Below are 22,363 nucleotides of genomic sequence, written 5' to 3'. Positions count from 1 at the left end.
ATTTGGGATTGGGTGAAAAGAGCCCGGAATTCCTAAAAAAATGGGGAAAATTGGGGGAAATTTGGTGAAATTTTGGTGAAATTCCGAGAAAAAACGGGCGGGATTTGAGGGGAAATCGGCCGAAACGGGAGGAAAATCGAGGGAAGTTTGGGGGTTTGGGGAGTTCCCAAATTTTGGGAGGGAGGGAATTTGGGATTGGGTGAAAAGTGCCCGGAATTCCTAAAAAAAAAAGGGGAAATTTGGGGGAAATTTGGTGAAATTTTGGGGAAATTCCGAGAAAAAACGGGCGGGATTGGAGGGAAAATGGGAATAAAATCAATGGAAATTTGGGATTTTGGGGTGTTCCTGAATTTTGGGAGGGGGGGAATTTGGGATTGGGTGAAAAGAGCCCGGAATTCCTAAAAAAAATGGGGAAATTTGGGGGAAATTTGGTGAAATTTTGGTGAAATTCCGAGAAAAAACGGGCGGGATTTGAGGGAAAATCACCGAAAACGGGAAGAAAATCAATGGAAATTTGGGATTTTGGAATGTTCCCAAATTTTGGGAGGGGGGGAAATTTGGGATTGGGTGAAAAGTGCCCGGAATTCCTAAAAAAATCAGGAAATTTGGGGGAAATTTGGTGAAATTTTGGCGAAATTCCGAGAAAAAACGGGCGGGATTGGAGGGAAAATGGGAATAAAATCAATGGAAATTTGGGATTTTGGGGTGTTCCCGAATTTTGGGAAGGGAGAGAATTTGGGATTGGGTGAAAAGTGCCCGGAATTCCTAAAAAAATAGGGAAAATTGGGGGAAATTTGGTGAAATTTTGGGGAAATTCCGAGAAAAAACGGGCGGGATTTGAGGGAAAATGGGAATAAAATCAACGGAAATTTGGGATTTTGGAGTGTTCCCAAATTTTGGGAGGGGGGGAATTTGGGATTGGGTGAAAAGAGCCCGGAATTCCTAAAAAAAAATGGGGAAATTGGGAGAAATTTGGTGAAATTTTGGTGAAATTCCGAGAAAAAACAGGCGGGATTTGAGGGAAAATCACCCGAAACGGGAAGAAAATCAATGGAAATTTGGGATTTTGGGGTGTTCCCAAATTTTGGGAGGGGGGGAATTTGGGATTGGATGAAAAGAGCCCGGAATTCCTAAAAAAATGGGGAAAACTGGGGGAATTTGGTGAAATTTTGGGGAAATTCCGAGAAAAAACGGGCGGGATTTGAGGGAAAATGGGAATAAAATCAACGGAAATTTGGGATTTTGGGGTGTTCCCGAATTTTGGGAAGGGAGAGAATTTGGGATTGGGTGAAAAGTGCCCGGAATTCCTAAAAAAATCGGGAAATTTGGAGGAAATTTGGTGAAATTTTGGGGAAATTCTGAGAAAAAATGGGTGGGATTTGAGGGAAAATCACCCAAAAGCTTCCAAAAATCACTAAGTTTGATGCTAAAGTGAAGCAAAATCCCGCAAAATTCTCAAATCCCCGAAAATCCCTGAAAATCCCCTCAAAATCGCCTCCGAATTTCCTCAAATGCAACAAAATCCCCTCAGAATTCCCTCCAAAACCCCTCAAAAACCACCTCAAAAGCACTCAAAATCCCCCCCAAAAACCCAAAAATCGCTCAAATTGATCCCAAACTGAACCAAAATCCCTCAAAATTCTCAAATCCCCAAAAGTCTCTGAAAATCTCCTCAGAAACCCCTCAAAATCTCCTCACAATCCCCTCACAATCCCCTCCAAAACCCTGCTCAAACCCCCTCAAAAGCACTCAAAATCCCCCAAAAAATCAACCAAAAAACCCCCAAAATCGCTCAAATTGATCCCAAACTGAACCAAAACCCCTCAAAATTCCCAAGTCCACAAAAATCCCTCAAAATCTCCTCAAATGCAGCAAAATCCCCTCAGAATCCCCTCAGAATCCTCTCAAAACCCCCCTCAAAATCGCCTCAAAATCCCCTAAAATTCCCCATAAAATCCCCCCCAAAAACCCAAAAATCGCTCAAATTGATCCCAAAATGAACCAAAATCCCTCAAAATTTTCAAGTCCTCAAAATCCCCTCCAAATCGCCTCAAATGCAACAAAATCACCTCAGAATCCCCTCAGAATCTCCTCAGAATCCCTTCAGAATCCCCTCAAAAACCCCCTCAAAACCACCCAAAAAAAACCCCAAAAAAACACCCAAAACCCCCAAAAATCACTGAAATTGATCCCAAAATGAACCAAAACCCCTCAAAATTCTCAAGTCCCCAAAAGTCGCTGAAAATCTCCTCAAAATCGCCTCAAATGCAACAAAATCCTCTCAGAATCTCCTCAGAATCCCTTCAGAATCCCCTCAGAAACCCCCTCAAAACCACCCAAAAAGACCCCAAAAAACCCAAAAAATCGCTCAAACTGATCCCAAACAGTACCGAAATCCCTCAAAATCCCCCCAAATTCCCAAATCCCTCAAAAATCCCTCAAAATCTCCTCAAATGCAACAAAATCCTCTCAGAATCCCCTCAGAATCCCCTCAGAATTCCCTCCAAAACCCCTCAAAAACCACCTCAAAAGCACTCAAAATCCCCCCCAAAAACCCAAAAATCGCTCAAATTGATCCCAAACTGAACCAAAACCCCTCAAAATTCCCAAATCCCCAAAAGTCTCTGAAAATCTCCTCAGAACCCCCTCAGAATCTCCTCACAATCCCCTCACAATCCCCTCCAAAACCCTGCTCAAACCCCCTCAAAAGCACTCAAAATCCCCCAAAAAATCAACCAAAAAACCCCAAAATCGCTCAAATTGATCCCAAACTGAACCAAAACCCCTCAAAATTCCCAAGTCCACAAAAATCCCTCAAAATCTCCTCAAATGCAGCAAAATCCCCTCAGAATCCCCTCAGAATCCTCTCAAAACCCCCCTCAAAATCGCCTCAAAATCCCCTAAAATTCCCCATAAAATCCCCCCCAAAAAACCCAAAAATCGCTCAAATTGATCCCAAAATGAAGCAAAATCCCTCAAAATTTTCAAGTCCTCAAAATCCCCTCCAAATCGCCTCAAATGCAACAAAATCACCTCAGAATCCCCTCAGAATCTCCTCAGAATCCCTTCAGAATCCCCTCAAAAACTCCCTCAAAACCACCCAAAATCCCCCAAAAAAAACACCCAAAACCCCCCAAAATCACTGAAATTGATCCCAAACTGAACCAAAATCCCTCAAAATTCTCAAGTCCCCAAAAGTCGCTGAAAATCTCCTCAGAAACCCCTCACAATCTCCTCACAATCCCCTCCAAAACCCTGCTCAAACCCCCTCAAAACCACTCAAAATCCCCCAAAAAATCAACCAAAAAACACCAAAAATCGCTCAAATTGATCCCAAACTGAACCAAAACCCCTCAAAATTTTCAAGTCCTCAAAATCCCCTCCAAATCGCCTCAAATGCAACAAAATCCCCTCAGAATCTCCTCAGAATCCCTTCAGAATCCCCTCAAAAACCCCCTCAAAACCACCCAAAAAAAACCCCAAAAAAACACCCAAAACCCCCAAAAATCACTGAAATTGATCCCAAAATGAACCAAAACCCCTCAAAATTCTCAAGTCCCCAAAAGTCGCTGAAAATCTCCTCAAAATCGCCTCAAATGCAACAGAATCCCCTCAGAATCTCCTCAGAATCCCCTCAAAACCACCCAAAAAGACCCCAAAAAACCCAAAAAATCGCTCAAACTGATCCCAAACAGAACCGAAATCCCTCAAAATCCCCCCAAATTCCCAAATCCCTCAAAAATCCCTCAAAATCTCCTCAAACGCAACAAAATCCCCTCAGAATCTCCTCAGCATCTCCTCAGAATCCCCTCAGAAACCCCCTCAAAAAAACCCTCAAAGCCACCCAAAAACCCCAAAAATCACTGTAATTGATCCCAAACTGAACCAAAATCCCTCAAAATTCCCAAATTCCCAAAAATCCCTCAAAATCTCCTCAAAATCCCCTCAAAAGCAACAAAATCCCTTCACAATCCAATCACAATCGCCTCAGAATCTCCTCAGAATCCCCTCAGGATGCCCTCAAAACCCCCCTCAAAACCACCCAAAAAAACCCCCAAAAAAACCCCAAAAATCACTGAAATCGACCCAAATCGATCCCGAATCCCCGGGAAACCCCAGAACTGCCCCGTTTTTTTCCCGAAACGCGCGGATTCTCACCCATTCCAGGTTGTCGCGGAGCAGGCGCGCCCCGTCCAGCCGCCTCAGCTTGCGGCCCGGGGGCAGCGGCAGCCGCAGGATCCCTCCCCAAACCCGCCCCAAACCTCCCCAAAAACCGCTCCAATCCAGCCCAAACTCAACCGAAATCCCTCCAAATCCCCCCAAAATTCCCAAATCCCTCAAAATCCCTGAAAATCCCCTCCAAATCTCCTCAAAATGCCTCAAACTCTCCTCAGAATCCCCTCAGAATCGCCTCAAAGGCAACAAAATCACCTCAGAATCCCCTCAGAATCTCCTCAGAAGTCCCTTCAAAATCCCCTCAAAAACCACCTCAAAAGCACTCAAAATCCCCCAAAAAACCCAAAAATCGCTCAAATTGATCCCAAACTGAACCAAAATCCCTCAAAATTCCCAAATCCCTCAAAATCCCTCAAAATCTCCCCAAAATCTCCTCAAATGCAACAAAATCCCCTCAGAATCCCCTCAGCATCCCTTCAGAATCCCCTCAAAAACCCCCTCAAAACCACCCAAAAAGACCCCAAAAAACCCAAAAAATCGCTCAAACTGATCCCAAACAGAACCGAAATCCCTCAAAATCCCCCCAAATTCCCAAATCCCTCAAAAATCCCTCAAAATCTCCTCAAACGCAACAAAATCCCCTCAGAATCTCCTCAGCATCTCCTCAGAATCCCCTCAGAAACCCCCTCAAAAAAACCCTCAAAGCCACCCAAAAACCCCAAAAATCACTGTAATTGATCCCAAACTGAACCAAAATCCCTCAAAATTCCCAAATTCCCAAAAATCCCTCAAAATCTCCTCAAAATCCCCTCAAAAGCAACAAAATCCCTTCACAATCCAATCACAATCGCCTCAGAATCTCCTCAGAATCCCCTCAGGATGCCCTCAAAACCCCCCTCAAAACCACCCAAAAAAACCCCAAAAAACCCCCAAAAATCACTAAAATCCACCCAAATCGATCCCGAATCCCCGGGAAACCCCAGAACTGCCCCGTTTTTTTCCCGAAACGCGCGGATTCTCACCCATTCCAGGTTGTCGCGGAGCAGGCGCGCCCCGTCCAGCCGCCTCAGCTTGCGGCCCGGGGGCAGCGGCAGCCGCAGGATCCCTCCCCAAACCCGCCCCAAACCTCCCCAAAAACCGCTCCAATCCAGCCCAAACTCAACCGAAATCCCTCCAAATCCCCTCAAAATTCTCAAATCCCCAAAAGTCGCTGAAAATCTCCTCAGAACTCCCTCAAAATCTCCTCACAATCCCCTCACAATCCCCTCCAAAACCCTGCTCAAACCCCCTCAAAAGCACTCAAAATCCCCCAAAAAATCAACCAAAAACCACCAAAAATCGCTCAAATTGATCCCAAACAGAACCGAGATCCCTCAAAATTCTCAAGTCCCCAAAAGTCGCTGAAAATCTCCTCAAAATCTCCTCAAATACAACAAAATCCTCTCAGAATCTCCTCAGAATCCCCTCAGCATCCCTTCAGAATCCCCTCAAAAAAACCCTCAAAGCCACCCAAAAACCCAAAAATCACCCAAATTGATCCCAAACTGAACCAAAATCCCTCAAAATTCCCAAATTCCCAAAAATCCCTCAAAATCTCCTCAAAATCCCCTCAAAAGCAACAAAATCCCTTCACAATCCAATCACAATCGCCTCAGAATCTCCTCAGAATCCCCTCAGGATGCCCTCAAAACCCCCCTCAAAACCACCCAAAAAAACCCCAAAAAACCCCCAAAAATCACTAAAATCCACCCAAATCGATCCCGAATCCCCGGGAAACCCCAGAACTGCCCCGTTTTTTTCCCGAAACGCGCGGATTCTCACCCATTCCAGGTTGTCGCGGAGCAGGCGCGCCCCGTCCAGCCGCCTCAGCTTGCGGCCCGGGGGCAGCGGCAGCCGCAGGATCCCTCCCCAAACCCGCCCCAAACCTCCCCAAAAACCGCTCCAATCCAGCCCAAACTCAACCGAAATCCCTCCAAATCCCCCCAAAATTCCCAAATCCCTCAAAATCCCTGAAAATCCCCTCCAAATCTCCTCAAAATGCCTCAAACTCTCCTCAGAATCCCCTCAGAATCGCCTCAAAGGCAACAAAATCACCTCAGAATCCCCTCAGAATCTCCTCAGAAGTCCCTTCAAAATCCCCTCAAAAACCACCTCAAAAGCACTCAAAATCCCCCAAAAAACCCAAAAATCGCTCAAATTGATCCCAAACTGAACCAAAATCCCTCAAAATTCCCAAATCCCTCAAAATCCCTCAAAATCTCCCCAAAATCTCCTCAAATGCAACAAAATCCCCTCAGAATCCCCTCAGCATCCCTTCAGAATCCCCTCAAAAACCCCCTCAAAACCACCCAAAAAGACCCCAAAAAACCCAAAAAATCGCTCAAACTGATCCCAAACAGAACCGAAATCCCTCAAAATCCCCCCAAATTCCCAAATCCCTCAAAAATCCCTCAAAATCTCCTCAAACGCAACAAAATCCCCTCAGAATCTCCTCAGCATCTCCTCAGAATCCCCTCAGAAACCCCCTCAAAAAAACCCTCAAAGCCACCCAAAAACCCCAAAAATCACTGTAATTGATCCCAAACTGAACCAAAATCCCTCAAAATTCCCAAATTCCCAAAAATCCCTCAAAATCTCCTCAAAATCCCCTCAAAAGCAACAAAATCCCTTCACAATCCAATCACAATCGCCTCAGAATCTCCTCAGAATCCCCTCAGGATGCCCTCAAAACCCCCCTCAAAACCACCCAAAAAAACCCCAAAAAACCCCCAAAAATCACTAAAATCCACCCAAATCGATCCCGAATCCCCGGGAAACCCCAGAACTGCCCCGTTTTTTTCCCGAAACGCGCGGATTCTCACCCATTCCAGGTTGTCGCGGAGCAGGCGCGCCCCGTCCAGCCGCCTCAGCTTGCGGCCCGGGGGCAGCGGCAGCCGCAGGATCCCTCCCCAAACCCGCCCCAAACCTCCCCAAAAACCGCTCCAATCCAGCCCAAACTCAACCGAAATCCCTCCAAATCCCCTCAAAATTCTCAAATCCCCAAAAGTCGCTGAAAATCTCCTCAGAACTCCCTCAAAATCTCCTCACAATCCCCTCACAATCCCCTCCAAAACCCTGCTCAAACCCCCTCAAAAGCACTCAAAATCCCCCAAAAAATCAACCAAAAACCACCAAAAATCGCTCAAATTGATCCCAAACAGAACCGAGATCCCTCAAAATTCTCAAGTCCCCAAAAGTCGCTGAAAATCTCCTCAAAATCTCCTCAAATACAACAAAATCCTCTCAGAATCTCCTCAGAATCCCCTCAGCATCCCTTCAGAATCCCCTCAAAAAAACCCTCAAAGCCACCCAAAAACCCAAAAATCACCCAAATTGATCCCAAACTGAACCAAAATCCCTCAAAATTCTCAAATCCCCAAAAGTCTCTGAAAATCTCCTCAGAACCCCCTCAAAATCTCCTCACAATCCCCTCCAAAACCCTGCTCAAACCCCCTCAAAACCACTCAAAATCCCCCAAAAAATCAACCAAAAAACAACAAAAAGCGCTCAAATTGATCCCAAACTGAACCAAAATCCCTCAAAATTCTCAAGTCCCCAAAAGTCGCTGAAAATCTCCTCAAATACAGCAAAATCCCCTCAGAACCTCCTCAGAATCCCCTCAGGATGCCCTCAAAACCCCCCTCAAAACCACCCAAAAAAACCCCCAAAAAAACCCCAAAAATCACTGAAATCGACCCAAATCGATCCCGAATCCCCGGGAAACCCCAGAACTGGCCGTTTTTTTCCCGAAACGCGCGGATTCTCACCCATTCCAGGTTGTCGCGGAGCAGGCGCGCCCCGTCCAGCCGCCTCAGCTTGCGGCCCGGGGGCAGCGGCAGCCGCAGGATCCCTCCCCAAACCCGCCCCAAACCTCCCCAAAAACCGCTCCAATCCAGCCCAAACTCAACCGAAATCCCTCCAAATCCCCCCAAAATTCCCAAATCCCTCAAAATCCCTGAAAATCCCCTCCAAATCTCCTCAAAATGCCTCAAACTCTCCTCAGAATCCCCTCAGAATCGCCTCAAAGGCAACAAAATCACCTCAGAATCCCCTCAGAATCTCCTCAGAAGTCCCCTCAGAATCCCCTCAAAAACCACCTCAAAAGCACCCAAAATCCCCCCAAAAAACCAAAAATCACTCAAATTGATCCCAAACTGAACCAAAATCCCTCAAAATTCCCAAATCCCTCAAAATCCCTCAAAATCTCCTCAAAATTGCCTCAAATGCAACGAAATCCCCTCAGAATCCCCTCAGAATCTCCTCAGCATCTCCTCAGAATCCCCTCAAAACCACCCAAAAAGACCCCAAAAAACCCAAAAAATCGCTCAAACTGATCCCAAACAGAACCAAAATCCCTCAAAATCCCCCCAAATTCCCAAATCCCTCAAAAATCCCTCAAAATCTCCTCAAACGCAACAAAATCCCCTCAGAATCCCCTCAGAATCTCCTCAGAATCCCCTCAGGATGCCCTCAAAACCCCCCTCAAAACCACCCAAAAAAACCCAAAAAAACCCCCAAAAATCACTGAAATCCACCCAAATCGATCCCGAATCCCCGGGAAACCCCAGAACTGGCCGTTTTTTTCCCGAAACGCGCGGATTCTCACCCATTCCAGGTTGTCGCGGAGCAGGCGCGCCCCGTCCAGCCGCCTCAGCTTGCGGCCCGGGGGCAGCGGCAGCCGCAGGATCCCTCCCCAAACCCGCCCCAAACCTCCCCAAAAACCGCTCCAATCCAGCCCAAACTCAACCGAAATCCCTCCAAATCCCCCCAAAATTCCCAAATCCCTCAAAATCCCTGAAAATCCCCTCCAAATCTCCTCAAAATGCCTCAAACTCTCCTCAGAATCGCCTCAAATGCAACAAAATCACCTCAGAATCCCCTCAGAATCTCCTCAGAAGTCCCCTCAGAATCCCCTCAAAAACCACCTCAAAAGCACCCAAAATCCCCCCAAAAAACCAAAAATCACTCAAATTGATCCCAAACTGAACCAAAATCCCTCAAAATTCCCAAGTCCCCAAAAGTCTCTGAAAATCTCCTCAGAACTCCCTCAAAATCTCCTCACAATCCCCTCACAATCCCCTCCAAAACCCTGCTCAAACCCCCTCAAAAGCACTCAAAATCCCCCAAAAAATCAACCAAAAAACACCAAAAATCGCTCAAACTGATCCCAAACAGAACCGAAATCCCTCAAAATTCTCAAGTCCCCAAAAGTCGCTGAAAATCTCCTCAAAATCTCCTCAAACGCAACAAAATCCCCTCAGAATCCCTTCAGAATCCCCTCAGGATGCCCTCAAAACCACCCCAAAAACCCCCAAAAAAACCATCCAAGATCCCCAAAAATCACTAAAATCCACCCAAATCGATCCCGAATCCCCGGGAAACCCCAGAACTGCCCGGTTTTTTCCCGAAACGCGCGGATTCTCACCCATTCCAGGTTGTCGCGGAGCAGGCGCGCCCCGTCCAGCCGCCTCAGCTTGCGGCCCGGGGGCAGCGGCAGCCGCAGGATCCCTCCCCAAACCCGCCCCAAACCTCCCCAAAAACCGCTCCAATCCAGCCCAAACTCAACCGAAATCCCTCCAAATCCCCCCAAAATTCCCAAATCCATCAAAATCCCTGAAAATCCCCTCCAAATCTCCTCAAAATGCCCCAAACTCTCCTCAGAATCCCCTCAGAATCGCCTCAAAGGCAACAAAATCACCTCAGAATCCCCTCAGAATCTCCTCAGAAGTCCCCTCAGAATCCCCTCAAAAACCACCTCAAAAGCACTCAAAATCCCCCCCAAAAACCCAAAAATCGCTCAAATTGATCCCAAACTGAACCAAAATCCCTCAAAATTCTCAAGTCCCCAAAAGTCGCTGAAAATCTCCTCAAACGCAACAAAATCCCCTCAGAACCTCCTCAGAATCCCCTCAGGATCCCCTCAAAACCCCCCTCAAAACCACCCAAAAAACCCCCAAAAAAACCCCAAAAATCACTGAAATTGACCCAAATCGATCCCGAATCCCCGGGAAACCCCAGAACTGGCCGTTTTTTTCCCGAAACGCGCGGATTCTCACCCATTCCAGGTTGTCGCGGAGCAGGCGCGCCCCGTCCAGCCGCCTCAGCTTGCGGCCCGGGGGCAGCGGCAGCCGCAGGATCCCTCCCCAAACCCGCCCCAAACCTCCCCAAAAACCGCTCCAATCCAGCCCAAACTCAACCGAAATCCCTCCAAATCCCCCCAAAATTCCCAAATCCATCAAAATCCCTGAAAATCCCCTCCAAATCTCCTCAAAATGCCCCAAACTCTCCTCAGAATCCCCTCAGAATCGCCTCAAATGCAACAAAATCCCCTCAGAATGCCCTCAGAATCTCCTCAGAAGTCCCCTCAGAATCCCCTCAAAAACCACTTCAAAAGCACTCAAAATCCCCCAAAAAACCCAAAAATCGCTCAAATTGATCCCAAACTGAACCAAAATCCCTCAAAATTCTCAAGTCCCCAAAAGTCGCTGAAAATCTCCTCAAACGCAACAAAATCCCCTCAGAACCTCCTCAGAATCCCCTCAGGATCCCCTCAAAACCCCCCTCAAAACCACCCAAAAAACCCCCAAAAAACCCCCAAAAATCACTGAAATCGACCCAAATCGATCCCGAATCCCCGGGAAACCCCAGAACTGCCCGGTTTTTTCCCGAAACGCGCGGATTCTCACCCATTCCAGGTTGTCGCGGAGCAGGCGCGCCCCGTCCAGCCGCCTCAGCTTGCGGCCCGGGGGCAGCGGCAGCCGCAGGATCCCTCCCCAAACCCGCCCCAAACCTCCCCAAAAACCGCTCCAATCCAGCCCAAACTCAACCGAAATCCCTCCAAATCCCCCCAAAATTCCCAAATCCCTCAAAATCCCTGAAAATCCCCTCCAAATCTCCTCAAAATGCCTCAAACTCTCCTCAGAATCCCCTCAGAATCGCCTCAAAGGCAACAAAATCACCTCAGAATCCCCTCAGAATCTCCTCAGAAGTCCCCTCAGAATCCCCTCAAAAACCACCTCAAAAGCACTCAAAATCCCCCAAAAAACCCAAAAATCGCTCAAATTGATCCCAAACTGAACCAAAATCCCTCAAAATTCCCAAATCCCTCAAAATCCCTCAAAATCTCCCCAAAATCTCCTCAAATGCAACAAAATCCCCTCAGAATCCCCTCAGCATCCCTTCAGAATCCCCTCAAAAACCCCCTCAAAACCACCCAAAAAGACCCCAAAAAACCCAAAAAATCGCTCAAACTGATCCCAAACAGAACCGAAATCCCTCAAAATCCCCCCAAATTCCCAAATCCCTCAAAAATCCCTCAAAATCTCCTCAAACGCAACAAAATCCCCTCAGAATCTCCTCAGCATCTCCTCAGAATCCCCTCAGAAACCCCCTCAAAAAAACCCTCAAAGCCACCCAAAAACCCCAAAAATCACTGTAATTGATCCCAAACTGAACCAAAATCCCTCAAAATTCCCAAATTCCCAAAAATCCCTCAAAATCTCCTCAAAATCCCCTCAAAAGCAACAAAATCCCTTCACAATCCAATCACAATCACCTCAGAATCTCCTCAGAATCCCCTCAGGATGCCCTCAAAACCCCTCTCAAAACCACCCAAAAAAACCCCAAAAAACCCCCAAAAATCACTAAAATCCACCCAAATCGATCCCGAATCCCCGGGAAACCCCAGAACTGCCCCGTTTTTTTCCCGAAACGCGCGGATTCTCACCCATTCCAGGTTGTCGCGGAGCAGGCGCGCCCCGTCCAGCCGCCTCAGCTTGCGGCCCGGGGGCAGCGGCAGCCGCAGGATCCCTCCCCAAACCCGCCCCAAACCTCCCCAAAAACCGCTCCAATCCAGCCCAAACTCAACCGAAATCCCTCCAAATCCCCCCAAAATTCCCAAATCCCTCAAAATCCCTGAAAATCCCCTCCAAATCTCCTCAAAATGCCTCAAACTCTCCTCAGAATCCCCTCAGAATCGCCTCAAAGGCAACAAAATCACCTCAGAATCCCCTCAGAATCTCCTCAGAAGTCCCCTCAGAATCCCCTCAAAAACCACCTCAAAAGCACTCAAAATCCCCCCAAAAAACCAAAAATCACTCAAATTGATCCCAAACTGAACCAAAATCCCTCAAAATTCCCAAATCCCTCAAAATCCCTCAAAATCTCCTCAAAATCGCCTCAAATGCAACGAAATCCCCTCAGAATCTCCTCAGCATCTTCTCAGAATCCCCTCAAAAACCCCCTCAAAACCACCCAAAAAGACCCCAAAAAACCCAAAAAATCGCTCAAACTGATCCCAAACAGAACCGAAATCCCTCAAAATCCCCCCAAATTCCCAAATCCCTCAAAAATCCCTCAAAATCTCCTCAAACGCAACAAAATCCCCTCAGAATCCCTTCAGAATCCCCTCAGGATGCCCTCAAAACCGCCCTCAAAACCACCCCAAAAACCCCCAAAAAAACCATCCAAGATCCCCAAAAATCACTGAAATCGACCCAAATCGATCCCGAATCCCCGGGAAACCCCAGAACTGGCCGTTTTTTTCCCGAAACGCGCGGATTCTCACCCATTCCAGGTTGTCGCGGAGCAGGCGCGCCCCGTCCAGCCGCCTCAGCTTGCGGCCCGGGGGCAGCGGCAGCCGCAGGATCCCTCCCCAAACCCGCCCCAAACCTCCCCAAAAACCGCTCCAATCCAGCCCAAACTCAACCGAAATCCCTCCAAATCCCCCCAAAATTCCCAAATCCATCAAAATCCCTGAAAATCCCCTCCAAATCTCCTCAAAATGCCTCAAACTCTCCTCAGAATCCCCTCAGAATCTCCTCAGAAGTCCCTTCAAAATCCCCTCAAAAACCACCTCAAAAGCACTCAAAATCCCCCAAAAAACCCAAAAATCGCTCAAATTGATCCCAAACTGAACCAAAATCCCTCAAAATTCTCAAGTCCCCAAAAGTCGCTGAAAATCTCCTCAAACGCAACAAAATCCCCTCAGAATCCCCTCAGAATCTCCTCAGAATCCCCTCAGGATGCCCTCAAACCCCCCCTCAAAACCACCCCAAAAACCACCCAAAAAAAAACCCCCAAAACCCCAAAAAATCACTGAAATCCACCCAAATCGATCCCGAATCCCCGGGAAACCCCAGAACTGCCCGGTTTTTTCCCGAAACGCGCGGATTCTCACCCATTCCAGGTTGTCGCGGAGCAGGCGCGCCCCGTCCAGCCGCCTCAGCTTGCGGCCCGGGGGCAGCGGCAGCCGCAGGATCCCTCCCCAAACCCGCCCCAAACCTCCCCAAAAACCGCTCCAATCCAGCCCAAACTCAACCGAAATCCCTCCAAATCCCCCCAAAATTCCCAAATCCATCAAAATCCCTGAAAATCCCCTCCAAATCTCCTCAAAATGCCTCAAACTCTCCTCAGAATCCCCTCAGAATCGCCTCAAAGGCAACAAAATCACCTCAGAATCCCCTCAGAATCTCCTCAGAAGTCCCCTCAAAATCCCCTCAAAAACCACCTCAAAAGCACTCAAAATCCCCCCCAAAAACCCAAAAATCGCTCAAATTGATCCCAAACTGAACCAAAATCCCTCAAAATTCTCAAATCCCCAGAAGTCTCTGAAAATCTCCTCAGAACCCCCTCAAAACCTCCTCACAATCCCCTCCAAAACCCTGCTCAAACCCCCTCAAAAGCACTCAAAATCCCCCAAAAAATCAACCAAAAAACACCAAAAATCGCTCAAACTGATCCCAAACAGAACCGAAATCCCTCAAAATTCTCAAGTCCCCAAAAGTCGCTGAAAATCTCCTCAAAATCTCCTCAAACGCAACAAAATCCCCTCAGAATCCCTTCAGAATCCCCTCAGGATGCCCTCAAAACCACCCCAAAAAACCCCAAAAAAACCATCCAAGATCCCCAAAAATCACTAAAATCCACCCAAATCGATCCCGAATCCCCGGGAAACCCCAGAACTGCCCCGTTTTTTTCCCGAAACGCGCGGATTCTCACCCATTCCAGGTTGTCGCGGAGCAGGCGCGCCCCGTCCAGCCGCCTCAGCTTGCGGCCCGGGGGCAGCGGCAGCCGCAGGATCCCTCCCCAAACCCGCCCCAAACCTCCCCAAAAACCGCTCCAATCCAGCCCAAACTCAACCGAAATCCCTCCAAATCCCCCCAAAATTCCCAAATCCATCAAAATCCCTGAAAATCCCCTCCAAATCTCCTCAAAATGCCTCAAACTCTCTCCTCAGAATCCCCTCAGAATCTCCTCAGAAGTCCCTTCAAAATCCCCTCAAAAACCACCTCAAAAGCACTCAAAATCCCCCAAAAAACCCAAAAATCGCTCAAATTGATCCCAAACTGAACCAAAATCCCTCAAAATTCTCAAATCCCCAAAAGTCGCTGAAAATCTCCTCAGAACCCCCTCAGAATCTCCTCACAATCCCCTCACAATCACCTCCAAAACCCTGCTCAAACCCCCTCAAAAGCACTCAAAATCCCCCAAAAAATCAACCAAAAAACACCAAAAATCGCTCAAATTGATCCCAAACTGAACCAAAATCCCTCAAAATTCCCAAATCCCTCAAAATCCCTCAAAATCTCCTCAAAATTGCCTCAAATGCAACGAAATCCCCTCAGAATCCCCTCAGAATCTCCTCAGCATCTCCTCAGAATCCCCTCAGAACCCCCTCAAAACCACCCAAAAAGACCCCAAAAAACCCAAAAAATCGCTCAAACTGATCCCAAACTGAACCAAAATCCCTCAAAATTCTCAAGTCCCCAAAAGTCGCTGAAAATCTCCTCAAATGCAACAAAATCCCCTCAGAACCTCCTCAGAATCCCCTCAGGATCCCCTCAAAACCCCCCTCAAAACCACCCAAAAAAAACCCCAAAAAACCCCCAAAAATCACTGAAATCCACCCAAATCGATCCCGAATCCCCGGGAAACCCCAGAACTGGCCGGTTTTTTCCCGAAACGCGCGGATTCTCACCCATTCCAGGTTGTCGCGGAGCAGGCGCGCCCCGTCCAGCCGCCTCAGCTTGCGGCCCGGGGGCAGCGGCAGCCGCAGGATCCCTCCCCAAACCCGCCCCAAACCTCCCCAAAAACCGCTCCAATCCAGCCCAAACTCAACCGAAATCCCTCCAAATCCCCCCAAAATTCCCAAATCCATCAAAATCCCTGAAAATCCCCTCCAAATCTCCTCAAAATGCCCCAAACTCTCCTCAGAATCGCCTCAAAGGCAACAAAATCACCTCAGAATCCCCTCAGAATCTCCTCAGAAGTCCCCTCAAAATCCCCTCAAAAACCACCTCAAAAGCACTCAAAATCCCCCAAAAAACCCAAAAATCGCTCAAATTGATCCCAAACTGAACCAAAATCCCTCAAAATTCTCAAGTCCCCAAAAGTCGCTGAAAATCTCCTCAAACGCAACAAAATCCCCTCAGAATCCCCTCAGAATCTCCTCAGAATCCCCTCAGGATGCCCTCAAACCCCCCCTCAAAACCACCCCAAAAACCCCCCCCAAAAAACCCCCAAAACCCCCAAAAATCACTGAAATCCACCCAAATCGATCCCGAATCCCCGGGAAACCCCAGAACTGCCCGGTTTTTTTCCCGAAACGCGCGGATTCTCACCCATTCCAGGTTGTCGCGGAGCAGGCGCGCCCCGTCCAGCCGCCTCAGCTTGCGGCCCGGGGGCAGCGGCAGCCGCAGGATCCCTCCCCAAACCCGCCCCAAACCTCCCCAAAAACCGCTCCAATCCAGCCCAAACTCAACCGAAATCCCTCCAAATCCCCCCAAAATTCCCAAATCCCTCAAAATCCCTGAAAATCCCCTCCAAATCTCCTCAAAATGCCTCAAACTCTCCTCAGAATCCCCTCAGAATCGCCTCAAATGCAACAAAATCACCTCAGAATCCCCTCAGAATCTCCTCAGAAGTCCCCTCAGAATCCCCTCAAAAACCACCTCAAAAGCACTCAAAATCCCCCAAAAAACCCAAAAATCGCTCAAATTGATCCCAAACTGAACCAAAATCCCTCAAAATTCCCAAATTCCCAAAAATCCCTCAAAATCTCCTCAAAATCCCCTCAAAAGCAACAAAATCCCTTCACAATCCAATCACAATCACCTCAGAATCTCCTCAGAATCCCCTCAGGATGCCCTCAAAACCCCTCTCAAAACCACCCAAAAAAACCCCAAAAAACCCCCAAAAATCACTAAAATCCACCCAAATCGATCCCGAATCCCCGGGAAACCCCAGAACTGCCCGTTTTTTTTCCCGAAACGCGCGGATTCTCACCCATTCCAGGTTGTCGCGGAGCAGGCGCGCCCCGTCCAGCCGCCTCAGCTTGCGGCCCGGGGGCAGCGGCAGCCGCAGCAGCGGCTCCAGCTCCGGGGGCTCGGCCTGGCCGGGGGCTCGGAGCAGCGCGGCCTCCAGGGAGCTCCACAGCGCCTGCGCGGGGGGCGGGTTTGGGGTCAGTTTGGGGGATTTTGGGCAATTTGGGTGGGTTTGGGGTGGATTTGGGGGGATTTTGTGGAAATTTGGGTGGGTTTTGGGTGGGTTTGCGGGATTTTGTGGCTTCCAGGGAGCTCCGCAGCGCCTGCCCAGGGGGCGAACTTGAGGGGATTTTGGGTGGATTTGAGGTGATTTTGGTGAATTTTGGTGAATTTGGGTGGACTTTGGTGGATTTGGGGTGGATTTGAGGTGATTTTGGGTGGATTTTGTGGAAATTTGGGTGGATTTTGGGTGGATTTGGGGGATTTTTGCAGCCTCCAGGGAGCCCCGCAGCGCCTGCCCAGGGGGCGAATTTGAGGGGATTTGGGGTGGATTTGAGGTGATTTTGGTGGATTTTGGTTTATTTTGGTGAATTTGGGTGGATTTTGGGTGGATTTGAGGTAATTTTGGGTGGATTTTGTGGAAATTTGGGTGGGTTTTGGGCAGATTTTTGCAGCCTCCAGGGAGCTCCACAGCGCTTGCCCAGGGGGTCAATTTGAGGGGATTTTGGGTGGATCTGAGGTGATTTTGGTGGAATTTGGTTTATTTTGGTGGATTTGGGTGGATTTTGGTGAATTTTGGTGATTTTGGGTGGATTTGGGTGGATTTTGTGGAAATTTGGGTGGGTTTTGGGTGGATTTTGGGTGGATTTGGGGGATTTTGCAGCCTCCAGGGAGCCCTGCAGCACCTGCCCAGGGGGCGAATTTGAGGGGATTTGGGGTGGATTTGAGGTGATTTTGGTGGATTTTGGTTTATTTTGGTGAATTTGGGTGGATTTTGGGTGGATTTGAGGTAATTTTGGGTGGATTTTGTGGAAATTTGGGTGGGTTTTGGGCAGATTTTTGCAGCCTCCAGGGAGCTCCACAGCGCTTGCCCAGGGGGTCAATTTGAGGGGATTTTGGGTGGATCTGAGGTGATTTGGGTGGATTTTTGTTTATTTTGGTGGATTTGGGTGATTTTGAGTGGATTTGGGTGGATTTTGTGGAAATTTGGGTGGATTTTGGGTGGATTTTGGGCGGATTTTGTGGCCACCAGGGAGCCCCACAGCGCCTGCCCAGGGGGCGAATTTGAGGGGATTTGGGGTGGATTTGAGGTGATTTTGGTGGAATTTGGTTTATTTTGGTGAATTTGAGTGGATTTTGGGTGGATTTGGGGGGATTTTGGGTGGATTTTGTGGAAATTTGGGTGGGTTTTGGGTGGATTTTGGGTGGATTTTGGGCGGATTTTGCGGCCACCAGGGAGCCCCACAGCGCCTGCCCAGGGGGCGAATTTGAGGGGATTTTGGGTGGATTTGAGGTGATTTTGGTGGATTTTGGTGAATTTGGGTGGACTTGGGTGGATTTGGGTGGATTTTGGGTGGATTTGAGGTGATTTTGGGTGGATTTTGTGGAAATTTGGGTGGATTTTGGGTGGATTTGGGGGATTTTTGCAGCCTCCAGGGAGCCCCGCAGCGCCTGCCCAGGGGGCGAATTTGAGGGGATTTGGGGTGGATTTGAGGTGATTTTGGTGGAATTTGGTTTATTTTGGTGAATTTGGGTGGATTTGAGTGGATTTGAGGTAATTTTGGGTGGATTTTGTGGAAATTTGGGTGGGTTTTGGGCAGATTTTTGCAGCCTCCAGGGAGCTCCACAGCGCTTGCCCAGGGGGTCAATTTGAGGGGATTTTGGGTGGATCTGAGGTGATTTTGGTGGATTTTTGTTTATTTTGGTGGATTTGGGTGATTTTGGGTGGATTTGGGTGGATTTTGTGGAAATTTGGGTGGGTTTTGGGTGGATTTTGGGTGGATTTGGGGGATTTTGCAGCCTCCAGGGAGCCCCGCAGCGCCTGCCCAGGGGGCGAATTTGAGGGGATTTGGGGTGGATTTGAGGTGATTTTGGTGGATTTTGGTTTATTTTGGTGAATTTGGGTGGATTTTGGGTGGATTTGAGGTAATTTTGGGTGGATTTTGTGGAAATTTGGGTGGGTTTTGGGCAGATTTTTGCAGCCTCCAGGGAGCTCCACAGCGCTTGCCCAGGGGGTGAATTTGAGGGGATTTTGGGTGGATTTGAGATGATTTTGGTGGATTTTGGTGAATTTGGGTGGACTTGGGTGGATTTGGGTGGATTTTGGGTGGATTTGAGGTGATTTTGGGTGGATTTTGTGGAAATTTGGGTGGATTTTGGGTGGGTTTGGGGGATTTTTGCAGCCTCCAGGGAGCCCCGCAGCGCCTGCCCAGGGGGCGAATTTGAGGGGATTTGGGGTGGATTTGAGGTGATTTTGGTGGAATTTGGTTTATTTTGGTGAATTTGGGTGGATTTTGGGTGGATTTGAGGTAATTTTGGGTGGATTTTGTGGAAATTTGGGTGGGTTTTGGGCAGATTTTTGCAGCCTCCAGGGAGCTCCACAGCGCTTGCCCAGGGGGTCAATTTGAGGGGATTTTGGGTGGATCTGAGGTGATTTTGGTGGATTTTTGTTTATTTTGGTGGATTTGGGTGATTTTGGGTGGATTTGGGTGGATTTTGTGGAAATTTGGGTGGATTTTGGGTGGATTTTGGGCGGATTTTGTGGCCACCAGGGAGCCCCACAGCGCCTGCCCAGGGGGTCAATTTGAGGGGATTTTGGGGTGGATTTGAGGTGATTTTGGTGGAATTTGGTTTATTTTGGTGAATTTGAGTGGATTTTGGGTAGATTTGGGTGGATTTTGGGTGGATTTTGTGGAAATTTGGGTGGATTTTGGGCGGATTTTGTGGCCACCAGGGAGCCCCACAGCGCCTGCCCAGGGGGCGAATTTGAGGGGATTTGGGGTGGATTTGAGGTGATTTTGGTGAATTTTGGTGAATTTGAGTGGATTTTGGGTGGATTTGAGGTAATTTTGGGTGGATTTTGTGGAAATTTGGGTGGGTTTTGGGCAGATTTTTGCAGCCTCCAGGGAGCTCCACAGCGCTTGCCCAGGGGGTCAATTTGAGGGGATTTTGGGTGGATCTGAGGTGATTTTGGTGGATTTTTGTTTATTTTGGTGGATTTGGGTGGATTTTGGTGAATTTTGGTGATTTTGGGTGGATTTGGGTGGATTTGGGGGAAATTTGGATGGGTTTTGGGTGAGTTTGGGGGATTTTGCAGCCTCCAGGGAGCCCTGCAGCACCTGCCCAGGGGGTCAATTTGAGGGGATTTTGGGTGGATTTGAGGTGATTTTGGTGGAATTTGGTTTATTTTGGTGAATTTGAGTGGATTTTGGGTGGATTTGGGTGGATTTTGGGTGGATTTTGTGGAAATTTGGGTGGATTTTGGGCGGATTTTGTGGCCACCAGGGAGCCCCACAGCGCCTGCCCAGGGGGCGAATTTGAGGGGATTTTGGGTGGATTTGAGGTGATTTTGGTGGAATTTGGTTTATTTTGGTGAATTTGGGTGGATTTGAGTGGATTTGAGGTAATTTTGGGTGGATTTTGTGGAAATTTGGGTGGGTTTTGGGCAGATTTTTGCAGCCTCCAGGGAGCTCCACAGCGCTTGCCCAGGGGGTCAATTTGAGGGGATTTTGGGTGGATCTGAGGTGATTTTGGTGGATTTTTGTTTATTTTGGTGGATTTTGGTGAATTTTGGGTGGATTTGGGTGGATTTTGTGGAAATTTGGGTGGGTTTTGGGTGGATTTTGGGTGGATTTTGGGCAGATTTTGTGGCCACCAGGGAGCCCCACAGCGCCTGCCCAGGGGGCGAATTTGAGGGGATTTTGGGTGGATTTGAGGTGATTTTGGTGGATTTTGGTTTATTTTGGTGGATTTTGGTGAATTTGGGTGACTTTTGGGTCAATTTGGGTGGATTTTGTGGAAATTTGGGTGGGGTTTGGGTGGATTTGGGTGGATTTTGTGGCCACCAGGGAGCCCCGCAGCGCCTGCCAAGGGGGCAAATTTGAGGGGATTTTGGGTGGATTTGAGGTGATTTTGGTGGAATTTGGTGAATTTGGGGGAATTTGGGTGGGTTTGGGTGGATTTTGGGTGGATTTGAGGTGATTTGGGGTGGATTTTGTGGAAATTTGGGTTGGTTTTGGGTGGATTTGGGGTGGATTTTGGTGACTTTTGGGTGGATTTGAGGTGATTTGGTGAATTTGTGTGAATTTTGGGTGGGTTTGGGTGGATTTGAGGTAATTTTGGGTGAATTTGGTTGGGTTTGGGTGAATTTGGGGTGGATTTGAGGTGGATTTTGGGTGGGTTTCAGAGATTTTGGGTGGGTTTTGGAGATTTTGGGTGGATTTTGGGTTGATTTGGGGTGGATTTGGGGGGATTTTGGGTGGGTTTTGGTGGATTTTGAGTGGATTTGGGGGGATTTTGGGTGGATTTGAGGTGATTTTGAGTGGATTTGAGTGGATTTTGTGGAAATTTGGGTGGATTTTGGGTGGATTTGAGGTGATTTTGGGTAGATTTGGGGTAATTTGGGTAATTTTGGGGGATTTTGGGTGGATTTTGTTGGATTTTTGTGGCTTTTGTGTGGAATTGGGGGGATTTTGGGGGTTAGACAAATTTGGAGGAGCATTTGGGAGAGTTGGACGCGATTTTGGGGGAATTTTCTGAGATTTTGGAGGAATTCAAAGCGTTTTTGGGGCTATTTTGGGAGTTTTGGGGCATCCCAGCTTTTTGGGACCCCGAGTCCCCCCAAAATTGGGATTTTGGGTGGTTTTGGCTTAATTTAGGGTCATTTTGAGTGGATTTTATGCAATTTTGGAACAATTTGGGGGGATATGAGGAGGGATTTTGTGGATTAGGAGAATTTTGGAGCGATGTGAGGGAGATTTGGGCAATTTTGGGGGGGTTTTGGGGAGGATTTGGGGGGTCTGGGAGGGATTTGGGGGGATTTTGGGGTCGGGGGGGGCTCACCTGGAGAGACCCCAAATCTGGGGGGGCTTTGGGGGTGTCTGGCATCACCTGAGGGGGAGAAAGAGAAAATTTGGGGAGATTTTAGGGAAATTTGGCGAGATTTGGGGGAAATTTGGGGTCTGGGGGTACCTGGGACCTCCAAAATTGGGGAGAGGGGGAGATTTGGGGGGGGGGGGTCTCTGGGTGGGGTTTCACCTGAATTTTGGGGGTCTTTTGGGTGTCTCAAGGCCTCTTCAGACCCCCCCAAATTTAGGGCGCTTTTGGGGCCTCTTTGGACCCAAAATTCGGGGGTGTTTTGAGGGTCTGGATCCCCTTAAACCTTCCCAAAATTGGTGAGATTTTGGGGGGCGTTTTGAGGGTCCGGGCTCCCCTTCAGTCCCCCAAAATTTCGTGCACTTTTAGGGGTGTTAAGACACCCGATTTCGGAGGTGTTTCCACGCTTTGCGGCCCCTTAAACCACCCCCCACCCCCCCCCAAATTTGGGGGGACATTGCGGGGAGTCTCTGGGTGAGTTTGAGGGTGTGGGGCCCCTTAACCTCCCCCCATCCCCCCCAAATTTGGGAGGATTTTGGGGGTGTTTTAGAGCTGTTTCAGGGGGTTTGATGCCTCCTCAGCCCCCCCCCAAATTTGAGGCGGGGTCGCCCCCCGTCGTTACCTCAGGGAGCGGCGGCGGCTCCAAAATGGCGGCGAGTCCTGAGGGGGAAGGGGGGGGGGGGGGGAGAAGTGGGCGTGGCTTCCCGCCGCGTGACGTCACGCCCTCACTCTTGCCCTCACCCAACATGGCGCTTCGCGCGCTTTTCCCCCGGCGCTTCTGCGCATGCGCC

The 22,363-nt window shown here is 48.7% G+C and overlaps 1 protein-coding gene and 1 long non-coding RNA gene across 2 annotated transcripts in view; both read right to left on the bottom strand.

Annotated features, from left to right (window-relative positions):
* The window catches only part of LOC138101338 (E3 ubiquitin-protein ligase RNF31-like), a 53,508-nt gene extending 48,306 nt beyond the window's left edge, over positions 1-5,202 (bottom strand). Inside the window, exons 1-2 of the mRNA XM_068999135.1 lie at positions 5,199-5,202; positions 4,159-4,262 (exon numbers count right to left, since the gene is read on the bottom strand). Of these exons, the coding sequence (XP_068855236.1) occupies positions 4,159-4,262; positions 5,199-5,202 (108 nt within the window). The remainder of the gene's footprint in view (positions 1-4,158; positions 4,263-5,198) is intronic.
* An 11,303-nt stretch (positions 5,203-16,505) lies between these two features.
* On the bottom strand, positions 16,506-22,239 carry LOC138101334 (uncharacterized). Its single transcript, XR_011147107.1, has 3 exons — positions 22,195-22,239; positions 21,540-21,587; positions 16,506-16,653 (listed from the first exon to the last, which is right to left on the bottom strand). It is a non-coding gene; the product is annotated as an uncharacterized lncRNA (long non-coding RNA).
* Between the last annotated feature and the right edge of the window lie 124 nt (positions 22,240-22,363).

Source organism: Aphelocoma coerulescens, unplaced genomic scaffold, assembly GCF_041296385.1.
Source record: "Aphelocoma coerulescens isolate FSJ_1873_10779 unplaced genomic scaffold, UR_Acoe_1.0 HiC_scaffold_238, whole genome shotgun sequence".
Lineage (NCBI taxonomy): Eukaryota > Metazoa > Chordata > Aves > Passeriformes > Corvidae > Aphelocoma > Aphelocoma coerulescens.
This window is presented reverse-complemented; position numbering and strand designations above follow the sequence as displayed.